The sequence below is a fragment of the Corvus moneduloides genome, chromosome 4 (assembly GCF_009650955.1).
Source record: "Corvus moneduloides isolate bCorMon1 chromosome 4, bCorMon1.pri, whole genome shotgun sequence".
NCBI lineage: Eukaryota > Metazoa > Chordata > Aves > Passeriformes > Corvidae > Corvus > Corvus moneduloides.
Genome location: NC_045479.1, coordinates 23,708,027 through 23,730,882, shown reverse-complemented (window position 1 = coordinate 23,730,882; position 22,856 = coordinate 23,708,027). Strand labels below are relative to the sequence as shown.

The window sequence follows — 22,856 nt, the reverse complement described above, 5'->3', positions numbered from 1 at the left end:
TACGGATTATTTAGACACTTCATTCTGATCTTTTTACAAGAGTGTGTAGTGATAGGACTAAGGGAAATGGCTTTAAACTGAGAGTAGGTTAATTAGATATTAGGAAGAAATTCTTTACTGTGAGAGAGGTGAGACATTGGCACAGGTTGCCCAGAGGAGTTAGGGATGCTCCATCCCTGGAAGTGTTCAGAAACAGGTTTGTTGGAGCTCTGAGCAACCTGGTCTAGTGGAAGGTGTCCCTGCCCACAGCACAGAGCTCGGAGCTAGATGATCTTTAAGGTCCTTTCCAACCCAAACCATCCTGTGATTCTATGATCTCCAGTGAATGCTATATTCATCTTACGTATTTTTGTTGCAGAAGGGTGGTGATGATGGCAGTGGCCGGATTTCATGGTCTCTGGGAGGCTGTCAGAGGTTCCTGAGTACCATGTGATCTGTTATATCACGAGGGGTGGCAGTGGCAGGCTTACCCAGGTCCTGTTCATAAAACATGTGAGCAGCCTGGTGAAAGGCATGTGAGAGGTGCAAAGTTCTGTTACATTCCCAGCTCTTTTCAGGTGGGTTCAATTGCTTTGTGGTTCTCTTCCCTGACAGGTCTTGGCTCGTGGGCAGCTCTTGAGCAATCCCAACTGGAACGTCACACCGAAAGGCACCATGATAATGATGACTGATGTCACTGCAGCCCCCAGATTGGGGTCAGCTGCCACCACTCCAGCTGTGGCTCCTAACTTCTCCTGGATGCCAGAGGATGGCAGCCCCACGGCTGTGGAGCAGCCAATATTCCTCATGACCACTGCTGCTCAGGCTATCTCAGGTTTCTTTGTATGGACAGCTTTGCTCATCACCTGCCATCAGGTAAAACTCTGTCACTTGTACTTCTCATCCTTTCCTTTTCCCCACATGAAGGAACAGACCATTTCCACAGTGTGAATGGAGGGGAAGCACACTCTTTAAAACTAGCAGGTATAAAACATTTGGCCATCTCTGGAAGGTGTGCAGAAAGGTGTGTTATCTCAGGCCATCCTTTCACAGGTCTTTAGATGAATCTTGCCTTTTTTTTTGGTGTCAGCTGTTAGCTAAAAGATCCTAGTCACCTGTTATTTGACATTCCTCCTTTGATCTCCTGTGCCAGTGGATTCCACAGGCTGAGCTCTGCTGCGGAAAGGAGTAGCAGGAAATGTTTCATTTGAATTTTTTTCCCCTCCCCTCTCTCTGGGGCAGGTGTCCTGGGAGCCAGAATAAGTCAAACCCTGCATCCTGTTCTGTCCCTCTCTTTCATGAAGTTGTCATGTGAACTGAAAAATACAGTGGGGAAACACAAGCCCTGTTATTTATCAACCTGTGTTTTGTACCTGTTGGATCATAGATTCCAGAGTGATGACTAGAATCTAGAAAAGTACAGCCTATTGATGGAGTACAGGGGCTAGTGAAGGTAAAAAATGGATTAGTCACAGAGGAATAAGAGTAACACCTGCAGTTTCACCAGCTTGGGTAACAATTACAAGTGCCATGGATCCTCCTGTCAAATTGATCACCTGCTGAGGGTAGGAAGAAATTTTCCTCTGCAGTATAACATTGCACAGTTAGGCATGAATGCCCTTCTCTGAAGAAACTGATGGAGGTCAGTGCCAGAGAGACACTTTTGATTGAAACGCGCTGTTGTCCTCTTACATGGCAGCAGTTCCTGTGCTCTCCCAGGCACATGGATCACAGGGCTCTTTTGACATCCCAAGGGCAAAGCTTGGAGTCATCTGAACTCAAGTGTCAGCTGTCTCTGTGCTGGATGAGATGTGTCACTGGGATTGTCGCAAGGCAAAAATATCTCTAAGGTTTGTTAGTTTATTTTCAACCCGTTCTCCTCAGGAAATGAGGTTTTTGTGAGCTCCTCATGGGTTAAGAAGAGGAGTCGGAAGTATTTGTGAGCCCTTCACAGGGAGAGGAAACAGAAGTATTTTTGAGCCCTTCAGTCAATATTGACCAGGAAGGGATAAGCAACAGACAGCTGTCATGGAGACGGAAGCCCCTCTCCCTTACAATGGAAGGATGAGGTTGTCTGTGTATGTTTTGTTAGACTCTGGAGAATCCTCACAGCGCCCCAAAATGCAGGGTGAAGCTTCAGACAAATGCTTGTGCCTCTTCAGGCAGCAGAATCAGTCAGTGGTGAGGCACGTATGTAATCAGCTGGCTGTTACTAATTCCAGCAGCTGGGACAGCAGCTCAATGAGAATTACTGTACAGAGGCCTTCCCTCTGCTGACTCCGTGGTCAACTGAGAATACCCACAACTCATGCTGAAGCTCTGCCCGTGTTATTAGGGCATGACAGGGGTTGTGCTCATCTTCAGGGTGTGCTTGTGGTCAATACCTTTTCCAGGAGGTGGGTATTCCGTGAAAAAGCATCTTAGGGGTGGGATTTAATGATGGCTAAGGAATTGTGAGTGGTGGGAGAGGGTAGGGTGGGGCTGCTGTGCTCCCCCCAGCCAGTGACTTAGAGGCGTTGGCATGTGTGCAGTCGGACAGAACAAACTGTGTGGTTCCTTTGAGCACAGTGCTCCCCTGATGGCTGACCTTTTGTGGCTGTGCTGTGACCCATGTGCAGAATGACACCTTTTGAGCAGATGGGCTGTGGCTTATCAGCTTTGGGATGTGCTGTAAAGGGCTCTCAGGTTGTTTCAGGTGAAAGTCTCAAAAGCATCCGAAACAGCCAAAAGAGTGAGTGTTCACAATAAGCATGCACTTAATTGCGTGCACCTTCCCTTTTCAGAGAAGAGCAGCCTGCACTGTTATGAATCTTAGGTACTTAAAAGAGGATAGCAGGAATATAGGACTGATAGCTGGAAAAAAAGGTATGAACAAAAGAACGTGGGCAGGGTGATGTAAAAATAAATCAATTCCCTATAAGAAACTAGATTAGAAATGCATCCATTTTCTCTTCCCTCTCATTCCTCCTCTCTGCAAGCTAAGGGTTGCTATATCAATGCCATATGATAACAGTGATTTATCTTTTCTTTTATGTTCATCACCTTGAGGCTGCTGGAGGCAATCAAGAGGTGATTTACTGAGTTTGTTTTTCCTGGCCCAATTGACTCTCCAGTTCTACTTTCTCCTCTCTGCTCCATATACCGCTGATCCCGGTCTCCCCTCTCCGTCTCTCAGATCTACATGCATCTCCGCTGCTATAGCTGCCCAAATGAACAGCGCTACATCGTTCGGATCCTCTTCATTGTGCCCATTTATGCCTTTGACTCATGGCTCAGTCTCCTGTTCTTCACCAATGACCAGTACTATGTTTACTTTGGCACAGTGCGGGACTGCTATGAAGGTAAGGGGGGTCCGACAGAAAATGGGGGGAGGGGTGGTAAGTCTCTGCCCAGAGAGAACTCTATTTCTGGTTGAAAACAGGGAGAAAGTGTCACTGTCACATACTGAATGGTGTGCCTAAATGGATGACCATGACTTGCTTAGTGACTGAAAATCACAGAATCATAGCATGGTTTGTGTCAGGATGGACCTTTAAAGATCATCTAGTGCAGCACCCCTGCCATGGTTTGGGACATCTTTCACTAGATCAGGTTGTTCAAAACCCTCTTCAACTTGACTGTCTCCCTCACTGGCCTCTGAGCATGAGCCTTCCCTCCAGTGTGCTGTAGAGACAAAATTTTTGGTTTTCTGGGGTCCTTTGCTTCAGGAAGGTAAAAGCTTTTGGTAAAGCAAAAAACTCTGATGGTATCTGGGTGTCAGAAAGTGAGGTATTGCTTAGCTCCTGTCTCTTTAACAGCACTTAGCAGCCAGACACTTGCTTTGTCCTGTGTTCCTGGTGCAGTTTGTTAGCAATGTATTCTTCTGGTCCCATCCTGTGGCCACTTGTGTGCTTGCACAGGGTAGCACAGTGGCCATGTGCTGTGGCTGGTGAAGTGTAAAGTGCTTTGGAGTCCTGTAGAAGAGAGGGTGCCATGTTCAGGATGAGCACTTCCTTGGTGTTGGTTATCTGCTGCAGTGATGTAATACCACTAGCACTGTATGTGAGGAAAATGGTTACTTTCCTGTAAATGCTATTGTAACTTCTCTCCTGGTCTCATCCTGAGAGAAGCCTCTACGCACCCTGTACTCTAGCAGTGTATTTTTGAGGACAATTTATCACCGTACCCTCATTAAACCGTAACTCATTGGTGCAGTTATTTTGGTGAGATCTGCATTGCAGAGAGTTGCCCCTGGCCATGTGAACAAGTTAATCAGCTGAAGGGACCAGCAGGCCCTCCTTCACGTTCCTAACAATGCTCTGGATGCAGCAGCAGATGGCAAACACGCACACGTGATGCAAGAAGGCATCTTTGTTTGGGCCTAGTTTTTTTCTTTCCCTGCCCTGTATGTGTGTATAGGTCCAGTAGGAAGCCTGCTGCTCTCCTAGCAACAGCCCGCATCCCTCTGCCTCTCCTGCTCTGGGAGTTTGCAAACATTTGAGCATCTGCTCAGGAGGCTGCCCATGCTCCAGAGTTCACCTCTGTTGGCCTGTATGAGAAAACTACAGGTTGGATGTGAAAACACCTTTGGAAAGCAGGTTCTCTTCCCTCACTTTTTCTGGGCATTGCTTCAAAACAGCCTTCTTGTTCTTTTCCCTCTCTTGCCATCCACCTTCTTTACTTTTTGGGAAGGTTTTACATTGCAAAGTGGGCTGTTAGGGAATGGTGGAAGAAGACCCTATTAATAAATTTTGAAAGCTGTCTTAAGCCATTTATGGACTGTATTTTGTAGTGTGTTAGGAGGAGCCTGTTTTGGTGTTACGCTTTCATGTGACTCTGCTTCTGTACAAACACTGACACAGATAGGGTTTGTTCGGGGGTTTTTTTCTTGTTATATTGATATCATGAATACCATCTGATGAATGTGGACCAGGAATGGGAGAAGAGCTCTTTGCTGTTGTGATGAGCTTTGCTAGTTAGCACTTCTTTTGGGGATGAATGGGCAGATATTTCTCCCTTTTTTTCTTTTTCTTTTTTTTTTTTTTGTTTGGTTTGGTTTGGTTTGGTTTTCTTCCTCTGATGTCATCTGTTCCCTGGTGCTTGTGGAATGGGCAGCTGGTATTGTAATGACCACATCAGAGGGCAGGGGTCACTGGAGGACAATAGGAAAAGCTCAGCTTTTCTTCCTCTGGGTGCTGGGAGCTGTCAGCTAAGTTGCAGGAAAATTGAAGGCAAAAGGGGTTACCACAGTTATTTAAATAAGTTTTCCATGGTTGGTGTTTTCTGCCCTAATTAAAGCTTTGGCAAAATCATTACTGTGTGAACTTTGTTCAATAATAAGGATTACAGATGGAATAACAATATTCCAATTACATACACAGAAGCATGTGTAGCACTGGCTTTTATGTGCCATAGCAGTCTTGCCAGCTAGACACGTCTACAAGCCATAAGTACAATGTTTTGAGACTATAAGTGTTTTGGGGAGCGTGGAGTACCTCTTTGCCAGGGCATAGTTTGGATACTTATAGAAGAATTTGACTGACTTGGGAAGATCATTCACGTGGAAAAATTGACCTCAGGTCTAATAACTGGCTGCTTGGGGAGATCAGCTTCTCAGTGTTGTACATTATTAGGTTTCTGTTCTTATTTTATAAGTTCCTTGAGACTGCTGTTTCTATCCCAGATTATTTGGGGCAAAAAGCAGGATTTGGGTGTTGTCATTCTAGGGAATGTCCAGACACAGGTGACCATTATAATGTTGCAAGAAGGATCATCTGGTCTGTCATTTTGCCCCAGGGCTGTCTGTGATAAATGCAGAAGTGCAGTCCTTGCCCTAAAAAATCGCACAACTTTGATGGTCCGACAGCAGTTATAACAAGTCAAGAGAGTGGCAGACAGGGTGTATACAGGCTCACTGCATGCACGTTTAAGTGAGTTTGGATCCCATGAAAAGGAGATATATCTGTTATGGGGAACTGGAATGGGGCAGAGTATTAGTGGTCAGTCTGTTTGTCATCTGTACCAAGTTGCTGGGGAAGGCAGAGAAGAGGTGGCCTAAGGAAACGGTTATTTAGCACACAAGAAATTTCATCTTTTTGAGAAAATGAAGCACAGAGCCTTTTTGTTTTACAAAAATCTCCACCAGATATGAAAACAGAGTTTCACTGATTGTTATAAACCCTCTGTTTCTCCAACTCTTATGTCTATAGTCTGGTTACCTGGCAGAGACAAACTCTGTTCATCAGCCAAAAGATTAAATACAGGAGATAACATACGGCTGATGGATCAGAGATATCTTTTCCAGATTATTTAGTATCAGTGTAATGTCCTGGAATAATGCACAGGAACCCTGTAAAGAATGGCATCTGTAAGATGCTAAATAAAACAGGGACTGACCATAGTTTTAAATGGTTCTGTGACCCTTTTGGCATGAGTCATGGAACTCGCCTGGGACTTTGGCCAAACTCCCGTTCAGATAGTCTTGTGAGTGCTGAGGTAGCATGATAAATGCAGTGAAAATGATCTGGAGTGCTTTGAAGGGAAAGGTGCTGCACAAGCAATCCCTGCTAATGTTTGGTCTGTTGCCTGTACTCTTGGTCCTTGCACCTGTTTTGAAGTTGGTTGTCATTTTACTGTGATTGATGTCTTTGCAGCCTTTGTAATATACAACTTTCTCAGCCTCTGCTATGAGTACTTGGGAGGGGAGAGCTCCATCATGTCTGAGATCAGAGGGAAACCAATTGAGTGAGTATTTATTGTTCTTACAGCATGACGCTGTCCTCCTTATGTGCCCTTCTACTATTTCTCTATCCCTGTCCTGAGAAACTGTGTCAGGTGGCAAATGTCTGCTGGAACTGGGCAGTGTGGATGATGATGATTTACCAGTACCTTGCTCTTAGACAGATCAGGCTGATCACATCCTCTTAGGCAAGCTGGACTGATTCACAGCTTTTCTGGACACCTACCTATTCCTTTGTTTCTTTTCTTACTCCCTTCTCCTCCTTTAAATCCTTTCTGCCTTCAGTTGATTGTGTGTGCCTCCTCTAGGAACTATGTTTCTCCCCATGCTACTCAGTTACAGGGGAAAAAAAAATTGCAGTATATGGTCAGGATGTTGTTTCAGACATATCTCTAAAAGAGGGTATGGCCATAACTGCAGTCATTGTTGGAGAAAGCACCAGTCCTACAACTTTGTTACAGAGAGGGTAGATAAAGAGGGTGGGAATCTCACACTCTTGCCCAAATCTTGCTTTGTGAACTCTTTTGTTGGCTCCTGCAGGTCCAGCTGTGTGTATGGAACTTGCTGCCTGTGGGGAAAGACATACTCGATTGGATTCCTGAGATTCTGCAAACAGGTATAGGCTGGAGGGACTGGGCCATCTTGCAGAAATTAAGTGTGTGGTGGTGGCAGTGGTGCCTTTTGCTGCTGAATTTCTGGAATCTTTGAGGGGGGCTCTAACAGCATTTTGGGAGGCCTGTGGACTGCTGAGAAGAGGAGGTGTTTCAGGGTTGGTTTGTTTAGAATGATTTTAACATTTTCTACTCAACCCCACATCAGGAAGGCCTTAATTAAAGACACAAGTTATCTCCTGAAACTGATGTTCATCCTAGGAAGAAACTCTTTCCCTTTCTGGATTACAGAGGTCCCAACTCTAAGAAACTGATGTCTGTGTTCTGTCGCAGACACCCCACAGTTGTGTAACAGCCTCCTGAATACCCAGTGCTGTTGTGGTTTGGAGCTGAGGAGGGGATGGAGGTTAAGCATGACACATTGGTTTGTAGGAGCAACCGAGTATTGCTCACCATGTGTGTCTGTCTGTGCTGAGCTGTCGAGGGCGGGTGAATGGGGAAGATCTAAACCTCTGTGCAGCCCTTGTCTGCTCATTGCAGGTCAGTCACCTCTGGCTGTCATGAAACAGCAGGTGAATTTCAGAGCTTTGCTCACTTCCTGAAATGAACACAGGAGGCAGAACCCTGTGGAGGCAGTGTGAAGCATGTCTGGTTCTTTGAAAGGGCTGAGATCATTGTAATTTCAGTCACTGGGTCTAGATATCTGCCCTGGCTTCTCCTGAACATCATGGCCCATCTTCTGTGTTTTAGCAATATGCAGGAACATCAAAAGTACAGTGCAGCCTCATGGTAATATTGTGTTAACCTGTGCTGCATAAGTGGCCGTTTTCAAAGGACCACTTCTTTCGCATACCTGTTCTGTTTGTCCCTGCCCCATATTTTGTCCTTATGTGGGTTTCCTGTTTTCTTGCCTGATACTTTTATTTTCTAGTCTGCACTCAGTATGCTGCTTCAGCTGTTTCTCTTGGGTTTCATTTGGACACCCTTTGGTTGATTCACTGCATTACCTATTCTTTTTGCTCCTAATGTTAGCTTTTACCTTTTAAATATATCATAAGCAGATGTAACACTCGTGAAGGTGAATGAATGGTGGAGAAATAATTTCCCTTAGACTTCTTGCTTCTCACATCCCACAACCTCTGGCAGATATCACCACCTGGGTTGCATGTGTCTGTGTTTGGAAAGTTTGTTCACAACAGTGAAGACTAGAAGCACACTTTGGGGAATGGGGAAGGTGTGCTTTTTCTGCTGGTTTCCATAAATCCCAGCTCATTTGGTAACTCTGATTTCAGTAGATACTTTGCTTTTCTTTTGCTGGTATCTGGCAGCAATTTTGCTACTCATGCCTGCCCTTCGCTAACTGCTAAGTCTGCTGGGGAGGCTGTATTGCAAAGAGATGCTTAAATACTTCCATCCTTCTTGGCTTCACCTTAAATATTGCCTTGGTGAGAAATTGTTGATGCCAAGGTTCACTTTCTGGTACTTCTAGACTTCCAGGATTTTTGGGGAAGACCCTTTCAAGGCAAATTCCTGGGAAGGCTGGTGCAAAAGGGCAACAGAGCAAATGCCAGTGCTGATCTGTGCGGTATCTGCCGTCATGATGATCAGGAAGAGGAATGTGCTGAAAGGAACACCTTGCCCTTTTTTGCCGTGTTCTCACCATCTCTGGCACTTCTGTTGCCTCCCATCAACACCTGCCCATTTTCTGCTCTTTCCAGTCCCTTTCATCCTGAAGGAACCTGTGTGTTATAAACATTTCTTCTTTCCACCTTCATGCCCTGCCCCCCAAACTTTTCTCAGGCAGGTGCTTGTTGTGGGTCAGTCTGCCTGTGTTGCCTGTAGACCTCCAGCAGTGTGGTGTTTTGCTGGTGTCTGTGGTGTAAAATCCAAGCAGCTTGTTTCCTTAAAGATGTCTTGATCAAGGTTCTTTGCTGGGCCTCTGTCTGGTGACCCTCACACATGGGTCACACACCATCCATGTGCTTCCCATATGCTACAGCATCTTCTGGGGAAGCAACTAAAAATAGTACGTGGTGGTTTGGATTGCAGGGAAATGGTTAAAATGTCCCCAGATCGGAAGGAGGGGAAGCTCGGAGGACAGAGTTGTTTACCAATTAGCCTGACCTTTTCCAGTTCACATATTTAAAGTGACTCACTAACTGGCATGTGCTGAGGTTTTTAATCTCCTTGAAGTCTTATGACCACTAACAAATTGCATCGTGTCCAAAGCAATTATTACTGTTTGGTTTTACCTTCTTTCCTTACACAGCCCTCCCCAACATGTACACAGGTCAGCACCTACCCAGGCTCTTCCAACCTCCTTCAGGGAGACACAGGTCACATCTCTTCAGGGAGACATTTTTAGGGCCATAAGTCTTCCCTTTTTTAGGACTTTGGAGTTCAACATCTGGAGAAAGTTGAAGAATGTGGTGGCTTTGAGAGAACACTCAGTCCCAATAGGAGCAGTAGTTTATACAGGCAGAATGGATAGAGCTGATCCCAAGTGCCATGGAATCTTTGGGGAGATTCAGTAAAGGTCATGTGGATGGCAACAGAATAGCTCGTAACTTGTGTGTGGCAACACACATCGCTGTGTTTACAAAACGCCTTCATATTGTGGCAGCTGTCAAAAGTTCCTCTTCTGACAGCGGGGTTCCCCTCCAATCCAGGGGACCTTCTTGCCTGACTTTGTGACAACTATGGACTGGAGTTTGCTTTCCTTTCCCAGCGTGTCTCTGTTAAACTTGCTGTGTCTGTGCCATAGCATAGTGTGGGATTTTTTGTTTTTCATACTGTTATAGGGCATAAATGTGCTGCACCACAGCCTGTGAAAAGCACCTCTGGAAGAGTAGGGCTGAGCAGCTTCTAGGAACAACCCTACAGAGAGGTTTTTCTTCCCATTCTGGACAAGTAGATAGCACACGTACATCTTCTGAATCTCCTTCATCTCCTTTTGGGTGCTACAGTCCTCAAGCACAATTGATGAGCAAGTGGCAGGCTCAGACTTCTTGTTGGGGCTGGATTGTGTTGCCTTGCAGAGTGGTCCCAGTAGACACTCCATCATGATGCTGGTTTGGCAACTTGTCCTCTTGTACCTCCTGCCTTCTCATTCCTCCTCTCTCGTTTGTGTAGGCTACCCTGCAGTTCTGTGTGGTGAAGCCCCTCATGGCGATCAGCACAGTCATCCTTCAGGCCTTCGGCAAGTACCAGGATGGTGACTTTGAGTAAGTTTATTGATTTAGCATGCAAGACTTGGCTGCCCCTTCTCTGCCTGGCTTTGCTTATTGTCCTTGTGTGTGCTGAGCCGTGGGAAAAGATGAGACTACATGGACTGATGTGCATGAGAAAAGAAGGCAGAGGTAGCCCTCTTTTAGTTTCATGCTTTTTCTGCCTTGGTTACAGGGGGGAATGGGACAGGGAGGCAGGAAGGAAATGGACTCTTGGAACTCTCCGTTGACAGTGGCAAGGGGAAAAGATCATGCCGAAGTTTCAGGCATTCATATATATCTTCTCTTTTCAGTGTAACCAGTGGCTACCTCTATGTGACTATCATCTACAACATCTCTGTCAGCCTGGCACTGTATGCCCTCTTCCTTTTCTACTTTGCCACACGTGAGCTGCTCAGTCCCTATAGCCCAGTCCTCAAGTTCTTCATGGTGAAGTCTGTCATCTTCCTGTCCTTCTGGCAAGGTGAGCTGCTTTTCCCTTCTCTTGCTAGGCACAAAGAGCTCTCTGCAGGGGCTCAAACATAGGAGTTGATAGAGCAGATGTTGATTAATAGACATTCTGTCTTTCTATATTCCATTTGGTTTGTAGTCATTCATTGCTTTTTTCTGGGAAACCTGTTTTGCTCATTTTAATTTTTGTTTATATGCTTCTGAATCCTTATTATCCCTGTGTGTGCATGTGCACAAGAACATCTACCTGGCAAAATCAGCTGATAGGGTGAAGAGTCCTCTGCATTGCTGAAACAATCATAAAACACAAGCTGCCAACATTTTATCCGCCTGCTGCCATTTTATCGATTAAAGTGGCACATCTAAAAAATTTTAGTGCTTTTTTTAGTGCTCTATAAATAAAATTTTAATGGTATGTCTGTGATGTATGTGAAGCAGCAAGCTGGCTGGGTGCAGTGTGTTCTGCCACAGAACCACCGCCAGGAGAAGGACATTCAGAATTCATACACATGATGCAGAGGCACAGTCGGAAAGTTGAAATTCCACCTAAGCTTAGTGCTTCTGACTAATTGGCTCTAAGCATTTCCCTGTTCAGTGCCCTACTTAGGTTTACTGAGCTGCACTTCAAAGGCTAATTGAGTAGGAACTTAGGTGGAATTTAGGCTGTTGGAGTATGGCCCATCCTCCCTATTTACAAACTAATAAGCTGTCTAGTTTATCATCTTGAGGCATCTGGTCACACACTTTGTCTTCTCTGAAATTTTTCAGCCACTAAACTGTTGACAGGGAGAAACCTGTTTCTTATAGTGGTGTGTCAAAAACACTAATATGCTTAAATGCAAAGTTCTGTTACTTCAGTTTTTGCTCTAGCTAGTGGAAGTGCTGATGTTGTAAAATGTGGAATATGTCAGAATTTTCTTAAGAAAGGACATTCTTTGATGTTTGATCTTTGTATACTTTCAAGTCTAATCAACAAGAAAAGAGGTTTAATCCGTGAAACGGCAGCCAACAAACAAGCTCCAAGTGATACCCAGGTGTTAGAAGGACGAATTACTTGACAGTAGAATTGCCTTGTTAAGGTTTAGGGCTTAACATGTTTCAGTGACCTCAGGGGAAGTTAACAAAACTTGGGAAGAAGGATGTAACACAGATTGTGGGCACAAAAAATGCAGAATTTACAAGCCACAGGGACATTTGGCAGAACCCCCAAGATAAGGAAGAAACTAATAAAGACTGCTCAGCAACTGTGCTGAATTAGCTGCAGCTGAGTAAAAGGTAATTCTGGCAGGGGGAGATCACGGCCACTGACCCAAGAAAGCACCGACTCGAAAGGAGAGAAAGACTGAGCGTGCAGACTAATTAGCACGAGCAGTGAGAGGATCATTAACCAATAGAAGACAGAATACTAATTAAAAAGAGAATTAGGTAATTTTTAGCCAAGGAACATTAGTAGCTTTGTTTGCTAAAATGTATAAATAGCAAAAAGCTTTGGTAGCCATCATGCTGGCTTTGTGGATTTCCCAGCCAGCACCCCTTTCTATGCAGAACTGTAAATAAGCCAAATACCTGGACTCTTTGTGTGGATTGGCATCTTGTACACTGTGTTAAAGAACCTATTTTGGGACAACACTGAGATCACCGGAGTGCTTACAAAAATACCTGACTCCACTTACCCTTTTGGACTTGATTAATTCCTGCAGCAGTTAGTTTCACAGTTTGTGTCAGTTGAGAATAGAAGGGGATCAGTGTTTGAATATTCTTTGCCTAAATCTATTTGTCTCATTTTACTTCTCCTTTCTCTGTTGTACAAGTGACCATAGGTGGGTGTTTGTAGCTCATGTGGTGAGTGGGGTTGTGTCTAGGACGTACAGCACAAACAGCTATTTCCATTCTTTGCAGTTACTGTGACACCATGTTTTCTGCACATTTACATGAACTTGTTCCTTTGTTTAGGGATGCTGTTGGCCATCTTGGAAAAGTGTGGTGCCATCCCCAAAATCCACTCTGCTAATGTGTCTGTGGGTGAAGGCACAGTAGCTGCTGGCTATCAAGACTTCATCATCTGTGTGGAGATGTTCTTTGCAGCCATTGCCCTGCGCCACGCCTTCACATACAAGGTGTATGTGGACAAGAGAATTGATGCCCAAGGTAGGAAGTATGCCAGGGCTTGTCTCTTTGGTACTGAGACTGGGTGGAGACTGGTCCCTCAGGCAGCCAACACACTGAAATGACTCCCAACCCGATAGCTTAGAAAATGCCACATCCCCTCCTGCGTGGTGTCTGAACAGATTTATTGTGCAACAGCTCTCTGGGGCAGAAACCTTGTGTGAATTGCACTGTTCCCTTTTCAGTTCCCCAGTATGCCACCCACGACAACTTGTTGCAGACCTGAGGGCTGTAAGATGTTGCATTGTTTCGGTAGAATGGGTTTGTCCTTCTTCCTGTCTCCCCAGAGGGGAACTCCATTGCTCCAGATTATGCAACAGACTTGAGGGCAGGAGGGACAGGGCCTGAAACAGGCTCTGTTTTGAATCTGGCTTGGGAAGATGAGTCTGTGCTTTGGCAATATGTTTGTCATGGAGGAGGATCTTCCTGTAACGACTTTGTGAGGGCTGGGTTGCTATAAGGAAGATTCTTATTTTGGGGAAGAGGAAGATGGATGTTATCTCTGGGAGAAGGAGGTTTTGTGCCTAGTCTATGCAGTGTTTTCCGAATAAAGGGATTCCTTCCTGCTGAGGGAGATCTGTGCCAAGGTGCAGGAAGACAGCAGCCCTTGGACAGGTGTTGATGTAGATGACCCCTCCATCCCAGCCAGCCCCAGAGGTTTTGGAAGAACGGTGGTTGCAGTGGGGACAGATGAGATCTATGGGTGATGAAAGGGTAAACTGCTGGTCAGTACAGTGGGGAATGTTTCAGCGGGCCTTGTTCAGTTCTTGTTATTTCCTCTTTCTCTCTGTCTCTCTCTCCTCTTCCTTTTATCTCTTCCTTGCTTTGGCCACTGGTCCCTGATGCAGCTGTTCCATCATATGGGCCATACGGTAGGTACAGCATGCTTTGTGTGTTTGTCTCAGTTGGTTTTTAGCTGGGATGCTGTTCTCTCCTGATTCCCAGCCTGCCTACAGCCTGCCCTGTCCCTTGTTCCCCTTTCCTTGCAAGTCTGTAACTCGACTGCCTCACACAGCTGCTTTAGGGTTGTCTGGATTATAAGTAGTAAAACAGCCACGTGGGCATTAACGCGTAGCTTTAGAGCATTTGCGTTGGAGCTCTGGGGATCTCTCTCCAAAGAGTTGCGCAGGCTCTCAAAGGAGCTGCTCTCACCCCAGCCTCCCTTCACTTTTATGACTGCCACAGATGATCAGCATGCTTTGGTTCTCTGGGGAGCTCATCCCCAGAACTGACCAGAGCCAGAAGCCCATACTGGAAATGGAACCGAAGCCATGAGACATGGCAGCTCCTAGAAGGAGACACAGCTTCCCTCTGTGCTCAGCACTTGGGTGGTACATTCTCCAGCTGTTGCTTCCTTCATGGTATCATTATAACACATGGGGTTGTTCTGCCTCTAGTACTGCCTGTTTCCCTCCTTTCCTTACTTTGTGCTGCTTTCCACTCATATGATTTCTTTCCCATGGGCACTTTGATACCACCTAGCAGTCTTAATTTTCAGTGGGTGGAATGGCAAATGCCATTTCTCCTGCATTTTTAGAATTTACTTAATTTTTGTCTTCTGAAAGCATTTAGAGGAGCACCTCTCTACCTGACTGTATTTGTTGCACAGCCAGGCCAGCACTGGTAGTGTGTAGTGGAGGTTGTCACTGTGGGTGTGTCCCGTTCTCATGGTGTGTCCTCCATTTGGTGCTGTGGTGGATTCACTTGGTTCACGGTGTCTGGGTTTAGGAGCACCACTGGTAAAACTCGATACTATTTGTGTGGTTTTTCCTCAGCAGCTGCTTAAGGAAGTCTGTAACACACCTTCTGTGGGATCTAGGATCGCATGTTCCCTGTTCTCCTTACCTTCGTGTTAAGAGATGTGGGGAAGGCAGCAGTCTTCTTTACTTGTCCCTTCCTGTCTTACCCAAACAGGTCGCTGTGCTCCCATGAAGAGCATCTCCAGCAGCCTCAAGGAGACCATGAATCCCCATGACATTGTCCAAGATGCGATCCACAACTTCTCTCCAGCCTACCAGCAGTACACCCAACAGTCGACACTGGAGCACGGTCCCCCCTGGCGCAATGGCAGCCACGTGATCTCGCGCTCCCACAGCTGCTCCGGTGCCCGCGACAACGAGAAGACCCTCTTGCTGAGCTCCGATGATGAATTCTAGGAGGGGAAACTGCCAGCACAGGCTGTCATTTTCCTTTTTTTTTTTTTTTTTTTAATAATTTATTAATGCAGAAACACGCAAGTCATATCACTTCCTAGAGAGTAAAGATTGCAGAAGTGGGCACTTCCCATTAGCTTTTGTGGGTACGGACACGATGAGCAATGCGGAGGTGGCGGAATGGCCAGGACTCCATGCTCGAGCCCATTCCTTACAGCAGCAATCAGAACTGATTCAAGCAAAGCTCCAGGGTTTGGGGCACTGGCTTCCCACACCTGCCCAGCTTGGTGTGGAGGGTGACTGGCCGGAGCCTGGAGTGGTAGCCAAAAATATTTTGGTTTTTTTCCAACAGGACAACCTGACTGCTTTCTATTTCTTTTCCTGAATGGTTGATGTAGGCACAGTTTTCCCCCCAGCTCCCTGGTACTAACACCTATCTCTGTGATCCTTGGGAAATAGAATGGGGATGCAGCCATAAATGTTCCTGAGGACCAGACCGGAGACTGGTCTTTCTATATAGCCATTGCCTTGAGTGCTAAGTAAGGAACATCTGTCCCCACCCTCCTGAGCACCTGGTTATGAGTCCTTGAGTGAGTGAGGGGGAAAAGGACAGGGCTTTCTTCGTGTTCCTTGGCTCCCTGCATTTCCAATTGCTATAAAACCTTGTCGAAGCTCACTGGGGATGGAATTACTTTTTCAAAAGGGTGGAGTTTTTTAATCACCAGGTGTCCAAGCTTCCCATCTCCCTGGCTTCCTGTGGCAGGAAGCCTCCCTGGAGCATCTGTCTCCTGCTAACAAGACTGAGGACTGGCTATGGTAGATGGTGGAAGTTTGAAGAGCTCTGGCCCCTTCACCCCTCTTTGGGAAGGGAAGATATGTAAACACAAAACCAGTTTTTCTTCTTGTTTCCTATCCCCCAGCATCACATCTGTCCCTCTTAGAGGTAGCTGCCAGAGCAGGTCCTGGTCTCTCACAGGTAGCTCTCCCCATGCTCATCATCAATGACTTTTCCTGAGCTACACAAGTTTTCCCCTTAGGCTGGAATATTCAGGAAGGAATCTTGCACACTCCTTTGTTTTTTATTTTTGTAGCTGTTCTGGGCCAAGGTGGAGCAGACTTGAAACCTGACATGACTTGGCTGGTCAATTTGTCCCTTTTATTTTCTCAGGCAGCAATTGCTGCTGCTGCTGCACATTTCACAGGCTCTGCTGCACCTGCAGTGCTATCAAGGGTGGAAGCAGCATCCATGGAAGTGGGAGAAGCTTCCCCTTCTGTTAGGTTTTGGATGAACCCATGGGTACTTAGTGGAGCCAAAAGAAAAGTGATTCTTCTGTAGATCTATCCAGGGACCAGGAAATGCCTCTTGCTTGCTTAAAATTATCTAGGGGAAGAGTGGGCAGCACACTCAAGTGCTACAGCTCAGGTGTTCCTACCTGCAAGTGAGAAGCAAAAATGAGAGATTGGAACAAGCTGCTGTGTTCAGCTGTAGTTTCTCCCTTCCTCTCCCACTTGATGCCTCCCCTGCCAAGGGCAGACCTGTGTGATTCTGGATTGCTCCTTGCTGCTCTGCTAGGAGAACTGGAGTCTGGTTTGCTGCCTGGAGTTTATGTTACCGTTTGTTTCCTAATCCATCTGCTTGTTCATTGAGTGTCTCAGAAGTGACAGTGAGTGAAGAGCACCTTATTTATTCAGCACCTCTGCCCAAGCTGGGCAGCTTCTCTGCTGCTGGATTTCCCCATTTACACACATCCTGCAATGCCATGCTGTTAGTTACTAATTTTCCTAAGTCTGTGACTGCTTATTTAGACATGCAAACACACTCTGCCAGGCTTTGTGTGGCCTTGGTGTAAAATTTCCTCATGCATAAGCCACCTGGAAAGCAGGACTGAAGGTTGAATGGACTTTCCTTCTGTCTTCTATGGCTTTGATTAACAGTCCTTTAATGTGAAATACTTATGTTACTTTCCCTTTTAGGAAAGTGGGGCATGGGACATGGTCCCATCCTCCCCTTTCTTTGCATTTGCAGGCCTTGGTGATGTCCCAGTATCACTTGGTGACTGCCCCCAATCCCCCAATCCTTGTTGCATTTGGGTGGCTGAAATCTGTGTGATTGCCCCATTGAGCATGAAGGTGGTCCAGGCTTAGAGAAGTGTTTCTTAGAGCTTATTTTGAAATGTCTCCTGCATATATATATATATATGTATATATATATGTATATGTGTATATATATATATGCTGTACAGAGGATCTGGATATTCTCAAAGCATCGTGTGTGTAATGGTTTCAATATAACTCTTTTGCACCAGCTGCCTTTGGAGGAGCTTGGTGAGCTAGTGCCCAACAAGCCAGCTGCCCTACTTTATAATTTTATATGCGTATATGTTTTTTAACACCACACAAAATCATCCATCACTGAGCTTCCTGCTCTCCCTCATGACTGGCAAGTGCCAGAGCAAGCACTGGCTCTGAAGCCACTTTGTGTTGGAGGAACAAATATGAGATCCAGAGCTTGAAACTGAGAAGGCCAAGGCATCCATGGCGTTGTAGATCTGCTCATGGTAGCCCAGGGCCCAAGAAATGTGCTGGTTCCAGGAGTAGACCCTTGGAGCTGCTCTCCCTCACCTGCTTCTGCTCTCCTTCCTTCCTTCCTTTTTTGTTTACCATGTAACATACCCATGGGATTTATTATTTTTCCATATAGAGTAGTTCTTTGTATATAAATGACTGAAAAAAAAGTATGATAAATAAGACAGAGTCACCTAGTTTTGTACCTATCGTGTTTAACTGATGTGAGCTCAGCGACAAGCCGCTCTCTATTTTGGTCTTTGTGACGTTATACTCTGCAGAAATGAGCAAATATGATGACAAATAAAAAATATAGAGATAATATAGATTGTACTTAAGCTGGCTCTGTGTGGTGCTGTCTGGATGACTTCTGTGAGTTCTTCTTCCTTGCAGGGACTGAGGCTTGGTGGGTCAGGATGTCTTGTCCTCTTCCCAGAAGGAAAACTCTGTGTATCTATGTAGGAGCTGATGGAAAAGCATCACTGCAGCACCCTCGGCTGAGACACCACTGCTGGCCCAAGGCAGGAGTGAAACCCATGTGTCAAAAACCTGGAGCAGAGATCAATCCTTCCTTAGGTGTTCACTGTGAAACACCAGTGGAAGAGAGGGGGCCCCAGCAAACAGTGGCTTTGGGATTTTCTTCCATGAGCAGTGTTTGGGGCTGGGGGCATTTGCAGAGGGAATGGGAATGTCAAACCCCCAAACCATCCGGAGTGCTGCAAACTGCTGGGGCCCTGGCCCACCAGGCCATTTGGAACATGCTCACTGCTTCTACCTCAGCTCTGAGGAAGGGTGGCTTTTCCACAGAGGGAGGAGGTCTGGCTTCATCTCCCAGTAAGGTCCCTGCCACACTTCTTCTCCTTCTCCTGCCATCCATGGGCAGAAGCTCCTTGCTTTCCTCCTTGCTGTTTCCAGGTAAGGCAGTAAGGTCACTCAGCAGGGAAGTTTTTTGGCACAGATGCCCTGACTGCACCTGCCTCTTCTGCACCTGGTCCAATTTTTGTAGTGAAAAGCATTATCTTTCCCAGGAAAAGCTGATTCAGCACAGCTGAACTGCTCCTGAAAGCAAGTGCTTTGGGGGGGGGGGTGGTATTCAGCATTAAGCATGCTTTTTTAGGCCTTTTCTCTCAGAGACTATAAATCTGTTTTTGTCTTAAAAAGCCATGAGCTATCCCCCATCCCATCTTTTTTGGGTGCATTCTTGAGCGTGTCTTGCAGCAAAGCTAGAGAGAGCCTGCAAATCTGGTCTCACTCAGACACAGCTCTGTCCCAAGTTCAAGAATGACCAAACACACTCTCTATGTTTGTGGAAAAAAAAAAAAAAACTTGCTTTATTTGTAAAGTCTACAAAATACAGAGGAGTCGGGTAGGACACATACTGTAAGTCAGAAAATAAATAAGTTTTTTTTTTGCTCTATATAAGTATAAGATAAAATGTGATTTGCATATATAAAATATAAAGTACGGCTCTGTACCAACATCCTGGCTGTGCCGAGAGGCGGAATGGCAAAGAGGACGTGAAAATAACTTATGTTCGTGCAATAAATAAACCCAAGAGGAGTTGGGGTGGGGGATACCAACCATAGTGCCCCATCCAGGAGTGGCAGGCACCTCTACAGGGAAGAATGGAGGCCGCAGCTGAGGGTGGCTGGCGTGGCAATACCCAGGCAGGGGCAGAACAGAGGGGCAGGGGAATCATCTGCAGCAGCAGCTCCCGAGCTGGGTCTGCCTCCTGCTACCTCCCCTGTGCTGCCTGTATTTAGCGAACCCAGCTCTTCTCCAGTCTTTCAGCCTGCTTGAGAGCCGGTTGTCCCACACCAGTGTCCAAGCTGGAGGAAAACCAAAGGGAGGAGCCTACCTCCCTGCCAGGCAGCTCCCAGGAGCAGGGATGCTCTCCATCCCTACTTCCCACCTCCTGCACCTCCACCCCTCTCTCTGCCTCCGCATCTCTGACTCTCGAGGGCCAGGAGCACCTTTCCATGGGCTTTGTAGGTGGTGGGGCCATACAAGCTGGCCTGTGCTGAGCAAAACAGTGTTTATCTCTGCTCCAGCTGCCTCCGCTTCCTTCCTGCCGGTGCTGCTGGATTTCAGACACCCGGCCAAGCTGAGTGTCCCGTCAGCAGGAAGAGGCGTGAAGGATGTGCGTGATAGAAAAAGATAAAACAGCACCACTGCTTCTCCCCTTTGTGGACAACAGCCTGGGCTGACCCACTCACGTCCCCCAGCTCTCCCCTGCCCAGTCACTGTCACCTCTGGGGTCCCCCAGCACCACAAGCTGCCACAGTGCTTTCCCATTCCATTCACCCTTACCAGGCATCAACCTGCAGCCACTTTATCTCCCCCTCTGACCTGCCAACCTTCCCTTGCCATCCGCATCCTCAGAGATTTCAGACATGCTGCCATCTGCCCCCCTGCTACAGCTGTGGTCCAGGCTGTGTGCCCAACGCTGATACCCTTCTATCATGCCTTCTTCCACTACACTGCAAAACCTCTCTCTCCTCTTTTCCCTCTCGTACATGCTCCTGGGACTGCCTGGCCCACATTCAGCTCTCCCATGCCCTCTCACAGAAGAGAGGCACCTGGCATTTTCCTACCAGCTTGGAGCTGTGGGATGCTTCCCCACTGCTGCCTGTGTGGGTTTGCTCTCTCCTGTCTGCACACCCAAGAGGGGAGGGGGCTGTGGGGGCCACCAGTGAGGTCCTGTCCTCCACCCCAGCACCCACATAGCAGCAGCCCTCCCTGTCTGGGGGAGCTGGAGTTCAAGGGATGGGAGAAGGGGGATTTTGGGCACAGGTCCTGACAGGGAGGAGGCTGGGGAAGGGCTGGGAGGCAATTCATGGGGAAGGTGCCCCGGGGAGGACTGTGTCCTGCCGGAGGACGGAGGCCAGCACTAGGAGTAGGCGGCCTGGTTGGTGCCGGACTTGACGATGGTGATGACACTGGCGGTAGCCACCTTGGCAGGGTGCCCATGAGTGGCCACAGTGCGGGCGAAGCCCTGCAGGGCCTCGTACTTGCCACGGAGGGTGTCAAGCTCCAGGCGCATGGCAGCGTTCTCCCGGGCCAGCTTGTCCACCTCCCACTCCAGCTCCATCTTCTGCTTTTGCAGCTCTTCCTTCTGGCAGACGCGCTTCACCCGGCAGCTGGCAGCATAACCCCGGTTCTTCAGCGTCCGACGACGCTGCTTCAGCCTCGCCACCTCCTCCTTGGAGAGGCCCCGCAGGTGGTGGTTGAGTTCCCGCACTGACAGCCCCATCAGCTCCTCATCCGACAGCAGTGGAGTGTTCTCCCCCAGCTCCCGCTTCACCTGCCGGAGAGAGGCGTGCTTGCCTGAGACCCCCAAAACCAGCCCCCTGCCTCCCACGTCCCTGTTCCCACTGGTGCTCACCTTCAATGCCTTGCTGGAGAGCCCGTCCGCAGCCATCCTTTCCTCACTCTGGCCCTGCTGAGCAGCCAGGAGAAAAGCCGGTTACTGCCAGCCCCGTGTCCCTCACCTCAGAACAGAGGACACCGGCCCTGCTGGTCCCCTGCCTGCTGCCCACATCCCCCCCACCCCGGGCCGAATGACTCATCCCACTCCTTTTAAAAAAGTACATAGTAATAATATTAATAGCAATGACGAGTGCAAGGAATAATAGTAATGGGGCAAGGATGGACCTCCCGCCCTCCTTCATCCCATCACGAGACGGTTGGGATGCTGCTCTGCCCACGGGACCCGAAATGCCCCAGCCGCCTGCTGGGAAGCCAAGCCTTCCCCGCGGGGAGGAAACACAGGCGAGATCCGCCCGAGGCTGAAGGGAAAGTAAAAGCAGTAGCCCCACGGAGTGACAGCGTGGCGAAGTCACCCGGCCGGGACCCGTGCGGAGGTGCCGCCCCACCGCCCGGGAGAGCACCACGGGTGCCGCGCAAGGGTTGGGTGTCCCCAGGCTCCGGGGGCGAAGGGTCGCGGCGCCCCGTGATTCAGCAGCCCAGGGGAGAGAGTCACGGAAGCGGTGCCTGCCCCTCGTCGGTGGCCGGTCCCCCCCCCCGTCCCTGGGTTCGGAGAGTGAGGAGGGGTCCGGCACCCCACACTGCAGCCCAGCAGCTCTCCCCACCTCGGGGAGCCCCGTTCTCGTTAGGAGAGCCCTCGGAGGGACGAGGGGGGCCGGGACGGGGCCGAGAGCGCCCCGAGAAGAATGAGGGGCTGGAGAGGGGCGGCGGCAAAGGTGGAGCCGGGGTGGCTGGAAGCTGATGCAATCCGGGCCGGGGATCCGCCGCCGCCGGAGCCGGAGGAGCGGCGACGGATCCCTCCAGGGCGGTGGCCGGGAATTGGGAGGGAAGAGCGGCCGGCCCCGAGCGCGGCCGGCCGGCGGCCCCCCCGCCCCAGCCCTAGTCCCGGTCCCGATCCCCGCCCGCGGCGGCGGCAGAGAGGCCTCCAGCCGGTGCCGGACCCCGCCGCCCCCCTCTCGCGGCCGCCGCGCGGGGGGCGCAGGCGAGGCGGGAGCGGAGGGGCCGCTCCGGGCGGCGCTCACCTGGCGGCTGCGCTGGTCCCGCGGGGCCGCTGCCGGGTCAGGGCGTCGGGCGGCGCCTCCAGCCCCGCTCCCCGCGATTACTCACCCGCGGATTCTTTTCATTCATAAAAACACAGTCATGAGGTGACGTCACCCTCGCCACGCCCCCCCGCGCCGCTGCCGCGCGGGGCGGCCGCTGCCTTTAAAGCGCCCGCTGCCCTTAAAGCGCCCCACGGTGCCAGCCCCCCTCGCACCTGCTGCCAGCGCGCACCGCGGTGTGAATGCAGCCGCGCTCCAACAGCGCTGGTTCTGACTCCAGTTTAGGGATGGCGCGCGACCGATGAACGGCGCTGCCGGGAGCAGAACGCCGCACCAAAATGGGCCACCACCTCTTTAAGGAGGGTTGCCCCATCCTCGTCGCCCCGCCCCTCACAAAGATGGCGCCTCCCGCCCTTCCGCCCGCTCCCCTGGCAGGCGGCGGGAGCGGCGTTAATCCCGCC

General features: G+C 48.7%; 2 protein-coding genes across 7 annotated transcripts in view; one reads left to right on the top strand and one right to left on the bottom strand.

The window, feature by feature from the left end:
• Positions 1–18,207, top strand: part of TMEM184B (transmembrane protein 184B) — a 30,443-nt gene extending 12,236 nt beyond the window's left edge. The window contains exons 2-10 of one of the 2 annotated variants that reach the window (XM_032106765.1): positions 595–855; positions 3,155–3,320; positions 6,612–6,702; positions 7,238–7,313; positions 10,441–10,532; positions 10,829–10,998; positions 12,939–13,133; positions 14,000–14,023; positions 15,066–18,207. In XM_032106765.1, coding sequence (XP_031962656.1) covers positions 595–855; positions 3,155–3,320; positions 6,612–6,702; positions 7,238–7,313; positions 10,441–10,532; positions 10,829–10,998; positions 12,939–13,133; positions 14,000–14,023; positions 15,066–15,307 — 1,317 coding nt within the window. In that variant the 3' untranslated portion in view covers positions 15,308–18,207. Of the gene's footprint in view, positions 1–594; positions 856–3,154; positions 3,321–6,611; positions 6,703–7,237; positions 7,314–10,440; positions 10,533–10,828; positions 10,999–12,938; positions 13,134–13,999; positions 14,024–15,065 lie in introns of those variants that run through there. The other variant, XM_032106764.1, reaches the window with a different exon arrangement.
• Positions 18,208–19,172: 965 nt separating this feature from the next.
• MAFF (MAF bZIP transcription factor F) lies at positions 19,173–22,758 on the bottom strand. Of its 5 annotated transcripts, none has more exons than XM_032106772.1 (3): positions 22,611–22,758; positions 21,255–21,311; positions 19,173–21,173 (listed from the first exon to the last, which is right to left on the bottom strand). In XM_032106772.1, the coding sequence occupies exons 2-3, from the start codon at positions 21,288–21,290 to the stop codon at positions 20,760–20,762; spliced, it is 450 nt and encodes a 149-aa protein (XP_031962663.1). In that variant the 5' UTR covers positions 21,291–21,311; positions 22,611–22,758; the 3' UTR covers positions 19,173–20,759. The 5 variants fall into 5 exon arrangements, with proteins under 5 accessions (XP_031962663.1, XP_031962664.1, XP_031962661.1 ...); XM_032106773.1 differs by having other exon boundaries at positions 21,255–21,308; XM_032106770.1 differs by lacking the exon at positions 22,611–22,758 and adding an exon at positions 22,378–22,496.
• Between the last annotated feature and the right edge of the window lie 98 nt (positions 22,759–22,856).

Coding starts and splice junctions, on each gene's coding strand:
- MAFF (XM_032106772.1), bottom strand. CDS start 21,290: ATGGCTGCGGACGGGCTCTCCAGCAAGGCATTGAAG. Junction 21,174..21,254: donor TCTCCAGCAAGGCATTGAAG/GTGAGCACCAGT, acceptor TCTCTCCGGCAG/GTGAAGCGGGAGCTGGGGGA.